The following is an 18,689-nucleotide window of genomic DNA, read 5'->3' on the forward strand; positions in this document are numbered from 1 at the left end:
GCCTGGGCACTATCTCCTTTTCTACTTTTTTCCACCATGGTACAACATGAGAACATCTCTAAGTCTGAGCTCAGACTCAGACTCCATTTTTAAGCTAGACTTAGTCTGTCTTAGTAACTCAATTACCTGCTTGCATCAAGCTACTGTACCTGTTATTCTTCAAGATGTATTCTGAGTAGATGCTATTTTTATGTCCTAGAAGACTGCTTTTCTGTAATTATTATTTTAAGGGAGAGAAAAGGGGATAAAAATCCTGGATTACTAAAAGTAAAAAGCTAAAGCTAGCCTTTCTAAGGAAGGAAGGATGATATCTAATAAATATAACCTTTCCTAGCACCTAATCAAATCCAACAATATTCTCAGTTGTTTTCAGTCTCTGCAATTGTCTGAGAGGCTGAAGTGCTTCAAGGAAGATAAGTTCCCTATTTAGTGAAATCTAGGGAGAGATGAGCCATCTACAACTGTGTGTGCGTGTTTAAGTCAATTCTTTTTATTTTCATCTGACAGAGGTCCACCCTCCATTCTCATCTGAGATGCATTTAATTGGCCATCACCAGAAACAGCTGATCCAGAGGATCACCAGTGTCGAAGAGGTTCTGCATGTGCTGCTTGGCACTCTCCTGGATGAGGAGCGGTACCAAAAAATCTCCTCAAGAGAAACCAGCCCAGGAAAAAAAATGAGGGAGCTCTACAGGCTGGTGCCAAGCTGGAGCAACACTTGCAAAGACTTGTTTTACAAAGCACTGAAATCCAAACACAAGTTCCTTATTGCTAACCTTGAGGGGAAATAAGACCAAGAGAGACAATAGGAACTCCAACTGTATTTTCTGTGGTCTTTGACACTGGTTGTGGCTCTTTTACTGTTTCTGAATTCCATTGTTGTAAGAGCACAACAAAATGGCAGGAAATTGCCTAAGTCTCACAGTTCCTTCCCATGTAATTTTTTTTAACCTGTCACCAAGCAGTTACTGCTAAACAGACCTGCTGTACAATTGTTGTCATTGTTGTTTTATTATTGTTGCAATAACAACACAAGGCCTCAAACTTTGACAGAAGGACATCAACAGAAGTTGTTTTTCTGAGCATGAAACATAGACAGACACTTAACACAGCATCTCTCCACAGTCTCTTATTTTATTTAACAATGCATAGCACTTACACAATAAAACCCCTCAGTTATAAGCTTGTATCGTGACTCTTTCCATCATCACATTCCCTGTCAAGGAGAGCTTTGACAACATCCTGAAAGGGCTGCTGCAGGAGGCAGATGTCTTGGCTACCCAAAGGATGTCAGGCTGGGGAGGCAGGTGGAATTCTGGTGTGCTTCAATACAGTTCTGGAATTAAGGGCGGTGTCCTGGGCCCCCTTTTTGTGCCAGCCCTTTTGTCTTCCATTTTTAGAAGGCTACAGGTTGGGGCATGACGTGCCTTACCCTGGTGGGCCTTTTACACATCCTAAAGGGCAGCACAGTATATCACACACCCAATTTGCCCACCAGAGAGCACAGCAGAATTGCTGCAAATCCGAATTTTTAAGCCAGGTCTCTTCCCACTCCCCACCTGCATGAAATGGTTGCTCCTTGGCCCTCTGCATCCCTTCGCTTCTTCCCACATTCCCACATCCTTATCCCAGCCTTAGATCCCAGGGACAAAAAGCCCCTTCCCTTTACCCCAGTATAGGAGAAACTCAGAGCTAACCAAAACATCCCAGGAAAATCTTGAGCGGGTTCTGGAGTCCTCCCTTCCTGGGGGCCCTTGCACACTCACTTAATCTCAGGGCTGAGCAGGAGCACTGGAAAGGAGAGAGCAACAAGAATATTTATGATTATGATTAGTTATTACATTTCCTAGTCTCTATACAAAAAAGTCTCAAAGCAACTTAGCAATATAAAATACAGCTGGATAAAATCAGTTAAAATTAAACCACAAGACATCCAAAAAATACAGAGAAATTGTTCCAATTTATAGCGCTTTTTGGGTTCTGTTCCAATGTTTCTTTAGCCATTCCACTGTCAAACAGCTCTTACTGTCCAAAAGGTCTTCCTGGAGTATTGTCGGAATTTTCTTGTAACTTGAAGCCATTGGTTTGAGTCCTTCCCTCTAGAACAGAACACAGGCTTGTTCCCTCTTCCATGTGGCAGCCCTCTAGATATTTGAAGACAGCTATCTCCTCTCAGTCTCCCCTTTTCTAGGGTAAACATACCCAGCTCCTTCAACCCTTCCTCTTAAGGCTTGGTTTCCAGACCCTTGATCATCTTGCTTGCTTCCCACTATCCATATTTCCACAGATATATTCTGCTTTTTTTGTTTGCTTGCTTGCTTTACCTGCAGTGAGTCTTATGACAACCTTTGATATTCAAAACTGGGGGAAAGCCTCCACCTCAGATTTCCTTTTAATATCATAAATCAGTGCTTTTTTTCTGGGGAGGCCGCAGGGGCACGCATACCCCTAAACATTTTGTGAATCTTTGTACTTTTGTCCATTTACTGTATTTAATTTTCCCCAATTTGAACAATAAAATGATGATTTTCTTGAGTTAAAATGAGAGTACCCCTAAACATTTTTTTAGAAAAAAGCACTGCCATAAATTCTCTATCGGCGTTGCCACAAATCCGCTGCCAGCGAAAAAAGCCAGAGGCATAGCTGTCAAGCATAGCTGGAAGTGAGAGCTGGACCATAAAGAAGGCTGATTGCTGAAGAATTGATGCTTTTGAATTATGGTGCTGGAGGAGACTCTTGAGAGTCCCATGGACTGCAAGGAGATCAAACGCATCCATTCTTAAGGAAATCAGCCCTGAGTGCTCACTGGAAGGACAGATCCTGAAGCTGAGGCTCCAATACTTTGGCCACCTCATGAGAAGAGAAGACACCCTGGAAAAGGCCCTGAAGTTGGGAAAGATGGAGGGCACAAGAAGGGGACGACAGAGGACGAGATGGTTGGACAGTGTTCTCGAAGCTACAAACATGAGTCTGACCAAACTGTGAGAGGCAGTGGAAGACAGAAGTGCCTGGCGTGCTCTGGTCCATGGGGTCACGAAGAGTCGGACACGACTAAATGACTAAACAATAGCTGTCAACTTTTCTCTTTTCTTGCGAGGAATCCTATTCTGAATAACGGAATTTCCCTTTAAAAAAGGGAAACGTTGACAGCTACGGATAGGAAGGCGATCTCAGAGGAGCCCGCCCCCGGGGTTTTTCTGACACTCCTCCTTCTGACTAGGAGGAAGCAAGAGCGGGACAAGACTGATAGGTAGCAGCAGAGCGGGCTGAGCTCCTGCTTGAGAAAATCAGATGCAGGAAGACGCCCCTTCGAACGTGCTCTCGGCAATCGCGGGCTCCGTCCCCGCCGTCGAGTCCGCTGGTGTCGGAAGCGGGGTTCCTTCTCTACGGACGCGACACGCCACGCGACCGAGAATGTGGGCGGGCGGCCCACAGACAGAGGACAGAAATCGGCGCAGAGCTTCTCTGCCCGAGGGAAGAGGAAGTAGCAGCCCGGTAAGGAGAGAGGAGTCGGTCAGGGCCGTTGGAAGATCTCTGAGCGCAGGCGGTGGAATGCGGTGGACGCTGCGGCACCAGATCCTCCCCGTCTATAGCCCTTCGCGCCGTTCCGTGAGCGCCCCAGAGACTTTGGGGGAGAGAGGCGCGTTGCAGAGAAAAAAACACACCTTCTCGGAGGATGCCCTAGACCTTGAAGGATACCTCTCTGGCACTTATGACTCTGAAAGGCCAAGAGTCCAGCTGAGGCAAATACACACCCCCTTGTTCGGTGCTCTGGGCTTTGAAGGATACAACCCTTACGTCACCAATGATGCCTACAAACCTGCTGACATCTATGGTGACTTTGTGAGAGAAAACCGCTTCCTTTCAGGCATCCAGGTGGGGAACCGCAATACCCTCTGCTTGGAGAAGTCTCTGGCCCCTGCGGTTCATCCTGGGAGCTCTTCTGAAGAGGATTCTGGGCTGTCACTTCTGCTGTCAGGTCACCATTTGAGCTATAATAGAGCCATCGATGGTCTCCTGGCGTGCACCCTGGAGAGTTTAGATGAGTCCGAGCTAAAAAAGTTCAAGGGCGAACTCTGCCATTTCTACATTCCGATGGGCGATCTCCCGGTCACCCAGGACTGGCTGCAGGAACGTGGTGCTTGGACTCTCTGCCATCTCCTGCTCAGGCACTATGATGTGGATGGTGCCGTGGAGGTGGCAGCCAAGGTGCTGAAGGCCATCGACTGCCAGCCGCAGGCAGACAAGCTTCTCCGTGGAAGGGCAAGTAAGGACCTCGGAAAGGGGAACATTTGTTTGAGCCTGATTATCTCCTCATGAAGAAATGTTGGCTGGAGGAAGAGAGGTTTCTTTAGCTGGGTCGTGTTTGTCATAAACTTATTATTTACATTCTCAGTGTGTCTTAACCAATTGGAGGGAGGACTCAGAAATCGCAGGTCTCTCTTCCTATATTTATATTATTTTATTGCATAAAATTTATACCTCAGTTGGTTGTAAAAAAAAACCAACAACCCTCAAGCAGTTTTAAATGCCCCTCTTTGCCCTTCCTCCACCTCACATTATTTCTTCGCATTGTTTCAACATGGACATTAAATGGCAAGAATAACATTATTTATCATCTTTGCATTGTAGCTTTTTCATGCTTTATTCACTTCCCCTTCTTTGCAATTATTTTGAAAAATGACACTACAAATACACATGGGTGCACACAACCAGTGATCTCAAACAGACACAGTTTTCTCCTGTGACCAAGAGCAGATGTCTTTTACTAGTTAGAAGTAGTTTCATCAGGGTTTCTACTTGTAATCAGGTCTGACTTTCAGTATAGAATAAATAGGAATTTATAGTATGAGATAAATAATAAAAATTTACAGCAAAATTGCAGTGGGTTCCATCCCTCTTCAGATCATCTCTTGTTTCCATTTCCCACTTTGATTTATCCATGTCAGGATGCCTGTGTTATCAAAGTTTTGTGTGTGTGTGTGTGTGTGAGAGAGAGAGAGAGAGAGAGAGAAGAGATTGGGTTAACAACCGAATTAGTACCATCTCTACTTTTTGCATTCCATTTCCTGACGACCCAAAGTTTTACAGTCCCAATCTGTGGGTGCAAGTACATCCCACTGAACTCAGTAGGCCTTTCCCCTATTCCTCATACAAGCAGAACAAGGTGAAATTCACTTCACATTTGTCTAATCTTCAAGGTTTGCTTCTTCATTTTCACAGCAGCCATGTGCAAAAATAAATCACTTGTTTTTACAGGCATTCCTGAGTTCTCGGTGCAAGTATCAGAATCCCCTCTATTTGCAGAGAAAGGGCAGTGCCGAAAGACAAGTCCTGCAAATTCCAGGAAAAGTGTATTTTGCTACCAGTGTCCTAGAGAGGTAAAGGACTGGACTCATCCTGATTTGTATTAGCCCCTTTTAACACCTAACTTGTGAATTTGAATTTCAAGCTTAGGTAAGTTTGTGGGTTTGCTATTCAACACGAATTACAGTGGTACCTCGGGTTAAGTACTAAATTCGTTCAGGAGGTTCGTTCTTAACCTGAAACTGTTCTTAACCTGAAGCGCTACTTTAGCTAATGGGGTCTCCTGCTGCCACCACACCGCCGGAGCATGATTTCTGTTCTCATCCTAAAGCAAAGTGCTTAACCTGAGGTACTATTTCTGGGTTAGCGGAGTCTATAACCTGAAGCGTATGTAACCCGAGGTACCACTGTACTTGGAATGGACAGGTGTCTCCAACACAAATAAATATTTTGTTGTTGTTGTTGTGAGCTGCAAATGGCCAACTGCACGCACTCCTATTGTGATTGCTGTATATAGCGTGGAAATGTTCTGTGTGGGATCTATACTATGATGTTATCAGTTTGCAATAATCCCATGTTTCAATAGAATTCTTCAGATTTCAACCTGAGCCCAGTGTCTGAAGGAGCAGGAGGCAACTCTTTGACTAAAGCGGAGGGTGTGTACCTGCATGCAAATGCATTGATATGACTACAAAATGTTGGTTCACTACTTCCTTGCACACCCACCCATCCTTATCTTTCCTTACCTAGAGAGTGCAGGTAATTTAATATTTTTGGGTTACATCTGCCTTTGGTAAGTACACTGAGATCTTTGGAAAGAATGGCAAATATTCTGTAAACATTTTTGGGTAAAAGTCTAGATTAAAAAGAAAAGAAAAGACAATGCCTGTAATCACCATACTATAGCTCATTGCCAAAACAAACACAAAAGGCAGATGCTGTGACATAGCGTTTAGTGTTTCTATAGGGGCTCAAGCAGTGCTCCTTGGTGTAGGAACTAGGGCACTGCAAGAAGATAAGAATGCCTATATTTTCAGATAGGATGGGCAGTATGGCATAAATATTAATCATTACTGCTTTGCCACAGGATCTTCCAGGGAAAATCATACCAGATGTGGTTTGGGATTCACAAAGGAACCATGAAATCTACAGGTGAGATCTTTTTACAATCTCTGCATTCAAATAATGTTTTCAACATTGAATTGTCTGCTGACAATTCTGGGAAAGGTACTACAGAACACATTCAACTAATGTGGGTCTCAAGGAGGCATACCCAAAATCACCCCAGAAATATACAATGTATATGTGTGTGTGGCGACATCTCAGAGAGATCAGACACAGAAGTTTCCCACCCTTCTCGTACTGCAGCACAAAGGCAACGTGATTCGCAGGGGGGTGGGGTTGCTGATACAGCTCCTTGCAAGGCCACAAAAGACCCTAGGTACATCTCTGGGGTCTCATGGTCTTCATATAACCAGCTTACATCTGTGACAGCATGTTGTGATTGTGTGGTGGGTGAATTCTGTTACAGAAAAGCTTATCTGCCATGGTAATGGAAGGGAGATTGGAGCCCTCCCCATGCTCAATGGATTTGGCTGGTTGAGAGAATTACTAAGAGTCACTCACACAACCTTTTGTTAGTTCCAGCGTTTAAAAGCACTTTTTTCCAGTACCAAAAGAAGCCTTACTTACTTCCTGGGCAGTCTTGTAGCCAAAATACTTCTCTATGACAAAATGCTGTGTGTGTGTGGCAAGATGTTTGCTTGGGAGATTCTCTTTATTAAAAGCTTCATCCCTATACTTGGCCACTGTGTAGCAAAGAGCTTTCAAAGGGAGCCCATATTTTTCTTATCCTTACCCTTCTAATCAACTCTCCTCATCCCCATACAGCTTCCAATATGTTATTTGCATAGGTCTGCCACCCACACAGCTGTGGGAATGTTCAGGGATGCAGGAGAGGATATATTGTTTGATTATAGCCTTTCCAACTTGTGTAAACAAGTTCACAATTTAGCAGAGTAACATTCCCCTTTTTAAACTCACAGCAGATGTGTTTGCTCAGGCTCGCTAAAGCCTCTATAATAACTGTTCTGGTATTTCCCCCTTATTCCCTCATAAAAGATAAGACACGACACAGTCTTATTTAAAAGTATAAAAAGTTTACTCACATTCTGTTCACAATCGGATCCCAGAAGGCAGACTTAGCTTAGAAAAGTAACATGCACCTGGAAACTATCCCATAAACAGACAGTCCCTTTGTCCTCTCTTGGCTGGAGGCCAAGAGAGCATCTTTGGCTAAGCAGATGTTGCTTCTTCGACAAAAGTAGACACACAGAGAGAGATGGCTGTCCTGCCCTGTGCTTTTGTCGTTACCTGCACAGGTGAGGCCACGCCCACCTCTAGTCACATACATAGGAAGTCTGTCCCAGCCCAGAAGGAAACAGGAAGTTAACCTGCTGGCTGGACAATCATTCCTCTCCATGTGTAAACATGTTCACTCTAGGAATGTTGTACTTAACTGCTCTTGTGTTTCAGATCCCACAACAGCTGCATCAGATGCAGATGAGCCAAGAGCAAAGAAGCAGAACATGCAGGCGGTATTGAACTTTTACTACATTGTCATTAGTATGAGAAGAACATGCAGGCCGTACATATTAATAGTTGTGAGATGAGCTACAGATACATCTAATACAAGCATGTATCAGGATCTACCAGTAGATCACTGGATGTCTATGGTAGATCACCAGCTCCCCCCAAAAACCCTTAACAACTTTGGCTCCTCTAAGAAAAAGCTCAACATTTTCCCCTGCACCCCCCAAAAATGGGGCTTTCCTCCTCCCTGAAAAAAGCTCAGCTACTTTGGCCTGAACCCCCAAAAAGTGGGTAGATCACTGCCAGTTTTTAACTCTGTGAGTAGATCACAGTCTCGTGGGAGCTGGCCACCCCTGATCTAATAGAACAGCAGGGGAAACTGCACTGATCACTGTTCCTTTCATCTTTCTCTTTGTTGCATTCAGGTTGTGCTTCCTTGAGGCTGGCTCCTTTCAGTGCTACTACACTGATCTCATATTTGAGGTGGGAGCAGGTGTCACCATAACATACCACTTTGATTCATGGCACAAGCACCTGAATGGAAGGGATGCACAGAGGTTGTCTGTCGCTGGTCCTTTGCTCAACATCCAAGCGGATCCACTCGAGGCTGTGGCAGCCGTTCACTTCCCTCACTTCCTGTGCCTTGCAGGTACGGTAGGGGGTGGGGAACCTTCCAATGGTATAACTGTAACTGGAGGAATGAATACTTAAAAAGAATACGATATAACATGTGTGGGATGTAATCCACTGGGAGCAGTCAAGTACAGCATTACCTGTTTTGACTCAGAGATTTGAAGCTTCAGAGTTCTCTGCACCAGGAGGGCTGGTGCAGAAAAGAGAAGGGCTAGTGTGCAGGAGGAGATATCTGGCTTTAAAGAAGAATGGGAACATTTTACAAATTAGTTAAAACAACAACAAAATGAACTGGACTCCTTGGCAGGTTTTGAATAAACATACTACAAATTTATTATTGCTAACATAATAGACAGATAAATTAAGGATCTTTACAAGTTTATATTATGCAGAGAATAATATGTGTTGAAAAATCAGAGAGAGTAGCTGAGGGAAGTCTTGGGGGGAGGGAGGGAGGGAGGGTTTTTCTTGGGGAGGGGGAAAATGGGGGAAATGAAGATGATATGTTTTTGATAATTTGTTATGATGAAATTCTTAATAAAAATTATTTTTTGAAAAATGTTTAGATAACCTCCAGAGCCACTGCCCTAAGCAAGCTACTTATTATTGACCCATATTCCATTTGTGTTCCTTTTTTTTACAGATGGGGACAGCTCCCAAGTCTACATTGGACATTTTGTGGAAGAGGGGATGAGTCTAGAAAAGCCAAGCAGAGTGGGGTCACGTCATGCTGTGTTGAGAAACCCCAAGTTCTCTCCCCGTGGAGTAGTTTTCAAAAAGCCTTGGTTTAAACGGAAGATGAAGGTCCACTGCATCACACTGCTCTATCAAGTGCTTGAAGTTCCAGCTCAAAAATTCCACCTATACCTCCTCCCAAACGACTCTTCTCTAAGAAAGGTAATTGGGAATCTTTCACTTGCTAAGTGGCATGAGACTTGCAATATAATTAGATGCAAGAACTGTGGGCAAACTCATTCATCAAGGTGTGCTTGGATTGATTGATATTGATTGATTGATTGATTGATTGATTGATTGATTGATATTGATTGATTGATTGATTGATATTGATTGATTGATTGATTGATTGATTGATTGATTGATTGATTGACGTTCTAGCAAACATGAACCCACATTAGCAATTGCCCCCCACCAGCATTAGTATTCAAATATCCAGTATAAAAATAAACCCCTTTCCTTTGCTGGGCAGAAGCAAATGACTGTCTTCTTCTCTCGACACAGTGTTGTCATCGAATTGTGTAAAGAAAATACCTTTATGCCAGGTTATGCAGCATGTTGACTTGGAAGTCTTCCCTGAGGTGAGGCTTGGAACTGGCTTAGCAGCTTGGCATCTCCCTTGCATGTCTCAAAAATCACTCTGTTTGTGCTTCCCAGACAGTCCATGAGAAAGAAGAGAAATGCCCTTCGTGGAGATTGGATAAACCCTCTGTCATCCTCAAGCCTCTGAGGATTGGCTCTCGCTTCTTTGTGCAGAAGTTAGATGATGTTGAAATCTGCCCCAAGGTAAGACGCAAAAATGATGGAAAGTGTTACCTGGAGGGAGTCTGTGTGGTATGAGAACGGGACAGCTATACCAGGATCCCTTCAACCTCTTATTTACTTCCCTTAAAATTGGTAGACCATGGGCTAAGCCATAGTCACACAGCTTTCCCTCTTTCCCACAGGAACTGGAGCTTCAATATTTGCATGCAGACATGGAGCAGCAGTACCTTGAACTCTATGCTGAACACAGGCAAGATAAGTTCCACTTCAACCTGATAGAGAAGAAAAGGGATGAACTCATCTGGGAGGCCTTTGTGAGACAAGGTGGGCTTTGCTCAAGGGAAGACCGCAAGATTAGACCATAGCTTGAAAAGGCCACATGCACTCTCTGACTGCATCTTCCCTGTTCTCTTTCAGAAGAGCTGAAATCTTCTAACCCAACAGAAGGTCAGTAGGAATGCAGTAATAGCCTACCCAGGGTTGCACATCTGGAATGGTGCATATTCACTATGGGAAATTTTAGAGTGAGATTTGGAAGTCATCCTTGAAGTCTCTGCTTGCTTCATGCATCTACTCATTCTCTCTCTCTCTCTCTCTCTCTCTCTCTCTCTTCCAGCTGCTAGTGGCTACATAGAGACTACTGCACTGTTCCTCAGCAGTGCCTCTGGAACATGCCATGAGTTATTTCTCATATTCTCAGCCATTTTCTATCCCTATAAATGTCTGGGAGGCAGGACAGCTTGAAGACAAACTACGCCTTCTACTTTGATCACCTCTCTCTAGAGCTCACTGTCTTGAAACATCCTCTGAAGCCATTTTTTAAAAAGAGCATTTTCTTTTCTTTTTGTCTGACAGAGGCAAGCCCACCTCATCCAATGTCAGTCTCACCAAAACAACATTTCATTGAGCAACACCGGGAAGAGCTGATCCAGCGGACCAGCAACGTTGAAGCGGTGCTGGATATGCTCCTTGGCACCATTCTGAATAATGAGCAGTATGAAGCGATCTCTTCGAAGGGAACCAACCAAGAGAAAATGAGGGCGCTCTACATGCTGGCGCCAAGTTGGAACCGCTATTGCAAGGATCTGCTTTACAAAGTACTGAAGAACAGAAATCCATATCTTTTTGATGAACTGGAAGGGAAATGAGACCACAATGAAGTCAAAGAGAGACAACAGGAACTCCAACTGCATGTACTATGTGACTTCAGTTCTTCCTTAATCAATAAAGAAGGGACCGTATGAGGTCACTTCCTTAATGCTTTTTTTGGGGGGGGGGAATTTCCAACAAAGGAAATAATATTATGTATTTGCGCCTGCATGAGCTCTCTTTTGTTTATCTTACTAAAACGTGTGGTTCATTCTTAGCAATGAGGACAAAGAAGGGGAGGTCAGCTGACCACAAATAAACAGGTGCAATTGCCTAATTCCTAGCTTGCAGTGAGCTGCATTAGGGGTTTTTTTATTCTGCTAAAAGGGCTTCACAGCCTGTTTCTCAAACACGTGTGGGACAGGAGGTTTAAATTTTAATTTACAAAATTAATCCTCAATCCATTGCCATCAAAATCAGCAATTGCTGCTGGCTGAGCCTTGTCATTTTCCAGTTTGTCCATCACCAGAGAAGAGTGGGAGAAAGAAACTTGCTTATTGCAAGCACCAGCAGCATGAGGGAGATGTCTCTCCCTAAGCAGGTGTCTTAAAAATAAGGGGACTGCTTGCTTTGGCTGCACCAGTAGGGAACAGGCACGTCCACTGCCAAATCGAGCAGCATTTAAACACACACACCCCAGTCATCAGCAGTGAGCTATCAGAAAACGTACAAGGATTTTAGGCTGACAGGTTTTTCAACCTAAATCAGATAAGTTCTGGTTTTAGACTGATAGAAAAAGTGTCTCAGTTATTTCTGAAAACCAGAGTTATGGGAGCACAACAGAATGGCAGGAAATTGCCCAAATCTCACAGTTGTTTCATATATATATATATATAACAAGCCTGATCCTCTGTCACTTAACTGTGTCCCCTCAGCTTTTCTTTCAGCTTCTTCCCACCCTAACTTTTCTCTCAATAGTCCAGCAAAAACGAAGCACTGCAAAACCAGCAAGCACTAAGCAAAGGTTTGTGCAAGGCAGAAAAGAAGTCCTCAAAGAGCTTCACAGGCTGAAGAGATCTCCAGAAGAGTTCCTTCTGCAGTGTAGCAAAGAAGTGGGGAGAAAGAATTGCAACAGGGGCTGCTCCAGGCTGGCCTCTGGGCCTCAGGCTGAGCCCCCTGCCTCCCTCACACTAACTAGAGGGACTGGAAATGGCAACAGAATGAGACACTCCTTCCTGCTTACCTCTGCAGTGTGGGATGTAATCCATTGGAGCAGTCAAATACAACATTTCTTGTTTCCCTAGAGTGGACACAGGAAATGTTACTCCAGCCAAGGTAGAATTTCCTGTTACACCTGGTCTGGAGCTTTCTCCCCCTGCATGTGACCAAGTAGATGAGCATGACCCTTGCAGACCTAACAAAAGGCCCAGTCATGCAACCATCTCTCTCTCCTATTTTGGCCACTGCTCCTGGTGCATTTGATGCTGTCTGCTGGCTCTCTGCCAGCAGCACATAGGCCCATCCTTACAAGGATGTAAGCCACACTAGTCCTGAGAGATGTGCGTTGGCTTCCAGTATGTTTCCGAGCACAATTCAAAGTGTTGATGCTGACCTTTAAAGCCCCAAATGGCCTCGGTCCTGTATAACTGAAGGAATGTCTCCACCTCCATTGTTCAGCCTAGACACTGAGATCCAGCGCCGAGGGCCTTCTGGCAGTTCCCTCACTGCGAGAAGTGAGGTTACAGGCAACCAGGCAGAGGGCCTTCTCAGTAGTGGCGCCTGCCCTGTGGAACGCTCTCCCATCAGATGTCAAGGAAATAAGCAACTATTCTAGTTTTAAAAGACATCTGAAGGCAGCCCTGTTTAGGGAACTTTTAATGTTGTATGCTGTATTGTGTTTTTAATATTCAATTGGGAGCTGCCCAAATTGGCTGGGGAAACCCAGCCAGATGGGCAGGTTATAAATAATAAATTATTATTATTATTTCTGGGATCATACTTTAAATTGAATGTGAGTAAACATTTCATTACTTATAATGAAGACTCTTGTGTCTTTTTTCTTTTAGGAGGGAATCAAAGGGGTCTTACCAGGAATATACCATATTTTTTGCTCCATAAGACGCATCTGACCATAAGACGCACCTAGTTTTTAGAGGAGGAAAACGGGGGGGGGGGGATATTCTGAATCAAATGTTGTACTCAACTATTTAATAAACTACCAGTATAATATCAGAGTGAGACCAAGAGGGACAGGAGCTCTATGTTTCTTTAGCATGCGCGCTCAAGGGAGCGGGGAGGCAGCACACCCCCGGATGGACCTGACACAGGAATCCCAGCAGCCTCCTCTCGTGTAAACTGCTCCTCTCCCTCTTTGCTGCTTTAAAGTGAGCCGGTCCCTCCCTCCCTACTCCACAGCTCACTTTAAAGCAGCAAAGCAGGACAGGAGCCACTTACACCTAGCTTCCTGCTGTGTATAGAAGGGAATGAACTCTGCTGTATGACTCACTAGCTTGAGTTAGGAAGGATAATATTTAATCAATATATCCTCTCCTACTATCCACAATTCCCACATGCAGCCTCTCCTGTTTTGTGCTTTTTTACAGGGCTCAGCTGGTGCTGACTTTGAATGGGTGTGACGGTGAAGATCCTCCACAGCCATCTTTTGGACATCTTGAAGGACTTGGGGAGGAGGAATTCAAGAAGTCCAAGGGCAAATTCATTCAGTTCCTTTAGTGAGCAGGTTTAGATTTTTGTGCTCCTTTAGTTTTTATACTTCAGGGTCTACAGAACTCCCTGCCACAATAAATTTAATCAAACCTTATTTTGCCTTTTTCTGCTGCTATCCATTCCCCTAGAAGGCCTTCGAAGTATGAATGGCACAGGCCTGAGTTTGACGCTGGAGACGGAATGATATAGTAACTAGGATGGCTAATTAAAGGTATATTTTGTACATTAATGGAATACTGATATTAACTTGGGGTCTTACATGAGTTTGTTGACAGTTTTGAAGGACTCTGTTGTCTCGATGAGAGATGTGAAGGAGAAGACCTGTGGTCTTGCAAACAATTTCCCAGAGAAGAAGTTACTCTGCAGTTTGCCCATTAATCCTGGCGCTTACCCGCTGCACACCTGAGGCTGCTTGGTTTCCTAACTGTGGTTAGATCAGGAGAAACCTGTGGGCTTGTGTTCTCCTTCCTGCTGTCTCCTCTCCTGGCAGGTTGGTGTCATGTTGCATGTCTTACTTACCTAAAAGTTAATGGAAGAAAATGAAGGTCAGCAGAAGGTCACATATATCCCTCATAATATATACACCAGTTGAGAAATACTTTCCAATTATTGGCCTTTAAAATGAGGAACAGAAGTCCTCTCAAGGAGGAAGAAACTTTGAAAATAAGGGCACGCTTAGGGATTTGAAACTTCAAGCCTGCATGCCTTGCCAACCCTAGTCCCTGTCTATGCAGGCCAGGTTGGATTGCTGGACTTATCTGAGAGCACAGGAATACAGGAAGCTGCCTCATGTCAGTTGGTCCACCTGGCTCAGTATTACTGACACTGACTCTTCGGGGTCTTCCCAGCGCTACCTGGAGACCACAAGGGATTGAACCTTGGGTCTTTTTGCATAAAAGCAAGCGCTCTGCCATTGAGTCATGGACCTTCCCCAATCAGCCTAGTCTAAAGTTTTACACACTGAATGTGCTCCAACTGCCAGCATTAGGAAGTGAAGGCAATTGTAGGGACGCGAGTGGCACTGTGAGTAAAACCTCAGGGCCTAGGACTTGCTGATCGTAAGGTCGGCGGTTCGAATCCCCGCGGCTCCTGCCCACCTAGCAGTTCGAAAGCACCCCTAAGTGCAAGTAGATAAATAGGTACCGCTTTATAGCGGGAAGGTAAATGGCGTTTCCGTGTGCGGCACTGGTGCTGGCTCGCCAGTTGCAGCTTCGTCACGCTGGCCACGTGACCCGGAAGTGTCTTCGGACGGCGCCGGCTCCCAGCCTCTTGAGCGAGATGAGCGCGCAACCCTAGAGTCGGTCACGACTGGACCGCACGGGCAGGGGTACCTTTACCTTTATCTTTATACAGCTAAATGCAGGCATGCTGGAATATTCTGTTACTGATTTGCTACTAATGCAAATAATGGTGTGTGTATCACTCCATCTTTCAACCTGTGGAGTTGTGACCGAGTCGATGTCGTTTTAATATATCACCCGGCTCAGCTGCCTTTAACTTGTTTTTTCCTCCAGCTTCATCCCACCGGAACGTCTCTCTCTCCAGTCCTGCAGAAACCACATGCTGCAAAAATCAGCATTTTTAAGTGCCAGATCAGCATTTTTAACTGTGCCAGAAGAAGGGATATTCCCAAAGAGCATCATAGGACACTCCAAGACGGCTGCTATTTTTGAATGGGGATTCCAACCACACACGAGCAAATTCAGTTTGTGCAATTTAAGCAGATTTGAAGCTGTCATGCAACATTCTCGCTTTCCCAAAAAGAAAGTGACAGAAAAATGTGGTGGGAAATGTCAGACAGCACTTGCTTTGAAGCAACATCTAGCCTTCCTGCAAATGAATCAGAGCAAATACTGCCATCTAATTTCCTTGCAAACAAATTGGGATAAATGCCTCCCCCCGCAAGAAAAAATTATCATGTGGAAGTGACCATAGACAGCACCAATCACCCAGTGGTGGAGTCAGCTGCTCCGGCACCCAGAGCGGCGTGCACCCGGGGGTGGGGCTAGCGTCCCAGGTGGTGGGGCAAGCGTCCCAGGGGGGTGGGGTGAGTGTCCTGGGGTGCACCGCTCGTTCCGAGCATCTGGGGGGTGGCGCGGTGATGTCACCCCCCTCAGGGATGACATCCGGGGCGAACCGCACCCACCTTGCTCCACCTCTGCAATCACCCAATAAATGATGAGGGGGAGAAGTGCAGGCAGGATGGATCCAGGCTGAACCTCCTCATTCAGGCCAAAGCTCTGCTCTCCATTAGCACTGACTGGGGCTGCAGGAAACTGGCAGCAAAAGCAGACCCTCCCACTAGCCTTTGCAGCCTCTTCTTTGTGCCTTTTTCTGGGATTGGCTCAACTAGTGCTGAAGGGGCATGGTGGCAAATCCTGCCCTTGAACCACCTCTCCAGGACTTGTGGGGTGGGGTGGGGAGGGAGAGATGAACTCAAGAAGTTCAAGGGCAAACCCAACAGGTCAACCCATCAAGAAGGCCTATGACAACATGCGCAAACTGAATTCCTGAATCCTGGCATGAAGAAGCGGCATTTTGAAGGGCACGTTGCACACAGGTAAGAGAGCTGACAACCTGGGAGAGAAGAATGGGGGGGCTCCATCTGGCAGACCCACATGACATAAGGTGGTCTTTGACTAAGGGGAACCTCTGGGTGGGATGCAGCTGGGAGTACCACAAGGTGGAAGAGCTAACAGCATCTTGGTCATATTCCCTGCCTTTTTTTTTTTTTTTTTTTGGCCTTTTTAACTTTCACACAATACAGCATCTGTACTGAGATGAAGACTCCAATACAGTGGTACCTCTGGTTACGTGCATAATTCGTTCCAGAGATCCGTTCTTAACCTGAAACTGTTCTTAAACTGAAGCACCACTTTAGCTAATGGGGCCTCCTGCTGCTGCCACACCGCCGGAGCACAATTTCTGTTCTTATCCTGAAGCAAAGTTCTTAACCCGAGGTACTATTTCTGGGTGAGCGGAGTCTGTAACCTGAAGCGTATGTAACCTGAAGCGTATGTAACCTGAGGTACCACTGTATATAGCTCCCAAGGGATTATATTCAGGTCTTAGAAACTAACATTTTGTTGCTTTCCTTCTGAATCTGTGGCTTTTGAGACTTCCGAGAATCATTTGAGGAAGTGTAAAATTAGGCAGTAGAAAAAACCTTTCGTAACAAATCTGGTTTTTTTGAGGCAGTGAGAGACATGAGAAAGAGGTCCTGTGGTCTTACAGAAAGTGCATCAAAGAAGTTACTCTGCAGATTCTCTATTAATGAATACAGGCGTGCTTTCGCTAATGGGGCCTCTTGCTGATGCTGCGCTGCCGGCACACAATTTCTGTTCTCATCCTGGGGCAAAGTTCTTAACTCGAGGTAATTCTTCCAGGTTAGCGGAGTTTGTAACCTGAAGCATTTGTAACCTGAGGCATTTGTAACTCAAAGTACCACTGTACTGATAATTTACCTGGTGCAGAGAATAGGTTGCCCCAACTCCTAACCATCCTTCCTCCTCTCTCCTCCATGGAGGATGGCTTCCCATCACATGTCTTGTTTAACTAAATGTTAATGGGAGGAAATGGGGATCAGCAACCTCCCAAAATAGCCAGGAAGTCAAATGCAAAGAGAGCACATTAGGGCATCCTGACTACTTCAATACAGTTCTGGAATTAAGGAGAAGGGTGAGGAGGTCCTGGTTCTTTTTTGTGCACAGCTCAGCTATTATTGGTGGGAATTTGTTGTTGTTTAGTCGTTTAGTCGTGTTTGACTCTTTGTGACCTCATGGACCAGAGCACGCCGGGCACTTCTGTCTTCCACTGCCTCCCGCAGTTTGGTCAAACTCAGGTTGGTAGCTTCAAGAACACTGTCCAACCATCTCCTCCTCTGTCGTCCCCTTCTCCTTGTGCCCTCCATCTTTCCCAACATGAGGGTCTTTTCCAGGGAGTCTTCTCTTCTCATGAGGTGGCCAAAGTATTGGAGCCTCAGCTTCACAATCTGTCCTTCCAGTGAGCACTCAGGGCTGATTTCCTTCAGAATGGATAGGTTTGATCTTCTTGCAGTCCATGGGACTCTCAAGAGTCTCTTCCAGCACCATAATTCAAAGGCATCGATTCTTTGGTGGGACTTATGCATATCCTAAAAGGCAACACCAAATCACACACACCTGATTCACCCACAAGAGAGCAAAGCAGATTCATGCATTTATTGATAAAAGTATTTGTATACTGCTATGCCATTAATACCATGGGTAGGCAAACTAAGGCCCGAGGGCCGGATCCGGCCCAATCGCCTTCTAAATCTGGCCCACAGACGGTCCGGGAATCAGTGTGTTGTTACATGAGTAGAATGTGTCCTTTCATTTAAAATGCATCTCTGGGTTATTTGTGGGGCATAAGAATTCGTTCATTCCCCCACAAAAAAAAAAGTCCGGCCCCCCACAAGGTCTGAGGGACAGTGGACCGGCCCTCTGCTGAAAGTTTGCTGACCCCTGATTAATACACAATATAGCAAAGTGGTTTACAGCAACACAACTATGCAAAAAAACAAAAAAAAAGTTAAAACCAGACATCACTTGACCATTATGGAAGGAACATTAATTTCCTGCATAGGCCAGGCAGAATAGAACAGTTTTCAGCAGGGCTTTAAAAGCTGGCACAGAAGGTGCCTGAATCTCTGGGCGGATGACACTAAAGGTTCTACAGTACAGTGGTACCTCGGGTTAAGTACTTAACTCGTTCCCGAGGTCCGTTCTTAACCTGAAACTGTTCTTAACCTGAAGCACCACTTTAGCTAATGGGGCCTCCCGCTGCTCCGTGATTTCTGTTCTCTCACCGCCGCGTGATTT

At 45.1% G+C, this 18,689-nt stretch overlaps 1 protein-coding gene across 5 annotated transcripts; it reads left to right on the forward strand.

The window, feature by feature from the left end:
* The first annotated feature begins 2,930 nt into the window (after positions 1-2,930).
* LOC308460274 (NACHT, LRR and PYD domains-containing protein 1-like) lies at positions 2,931-13,942 on the forward strand. Of its 5 annotated transcripts, XM_080976412.1 has the most exons (10): positions 2,931-3,835; positions 3,869-4,267; positions 5,260-5,381; positions 6,395-6,459; positions 8,325-8,548; positions 9,176-9,429; positions 9,925-10,053; positions 10,215-10,356; positions 10,450-10,479; positions 10,888-11,464. In XM_080976412.1, the coding sequence occupies exons 1-10, from the start codon at positions 3,292-3,294 to the stop codon at positions 11,178-11,180; spliced, it is 2,202 nt and encodes a 733-aa protein (XP_080832538.1). In that variant the 5' UTR covers positions 2,931-3,291; the 3' UTR covers positions 11,181-11,464. The 5 variants fall into 5 exon arrangements, with proteins under 5 accessions (XP_080832538.1, XP_080832539.1, XP_080832535.1 ...); XM_080976413.1 differs by lacking the exon at positions 10,888-11,464 and adding an exon at positions 13,725-13,942 and having other exon boundaries at positions 2,931-4,267; XM_080976409.1 differs by having other exon boundaries at positions 2,931-4,267.
* Positions 13,943-18,689: the final 4,747 nt, after the last annotated feature.

This window comes from Podarcis pityusensis (genome assembly GCF_964106645.2).
Source record: "Podarcis pityusensis genome assembly, chromosome: 13".
NCBI classification, from domain to species: domain Eukaryota; kingdom Metazoa; phylum Chordata; class Lepidosauria; order Squamata; family Lacertidae; genus Podarcis; species Podarcis pityusensis.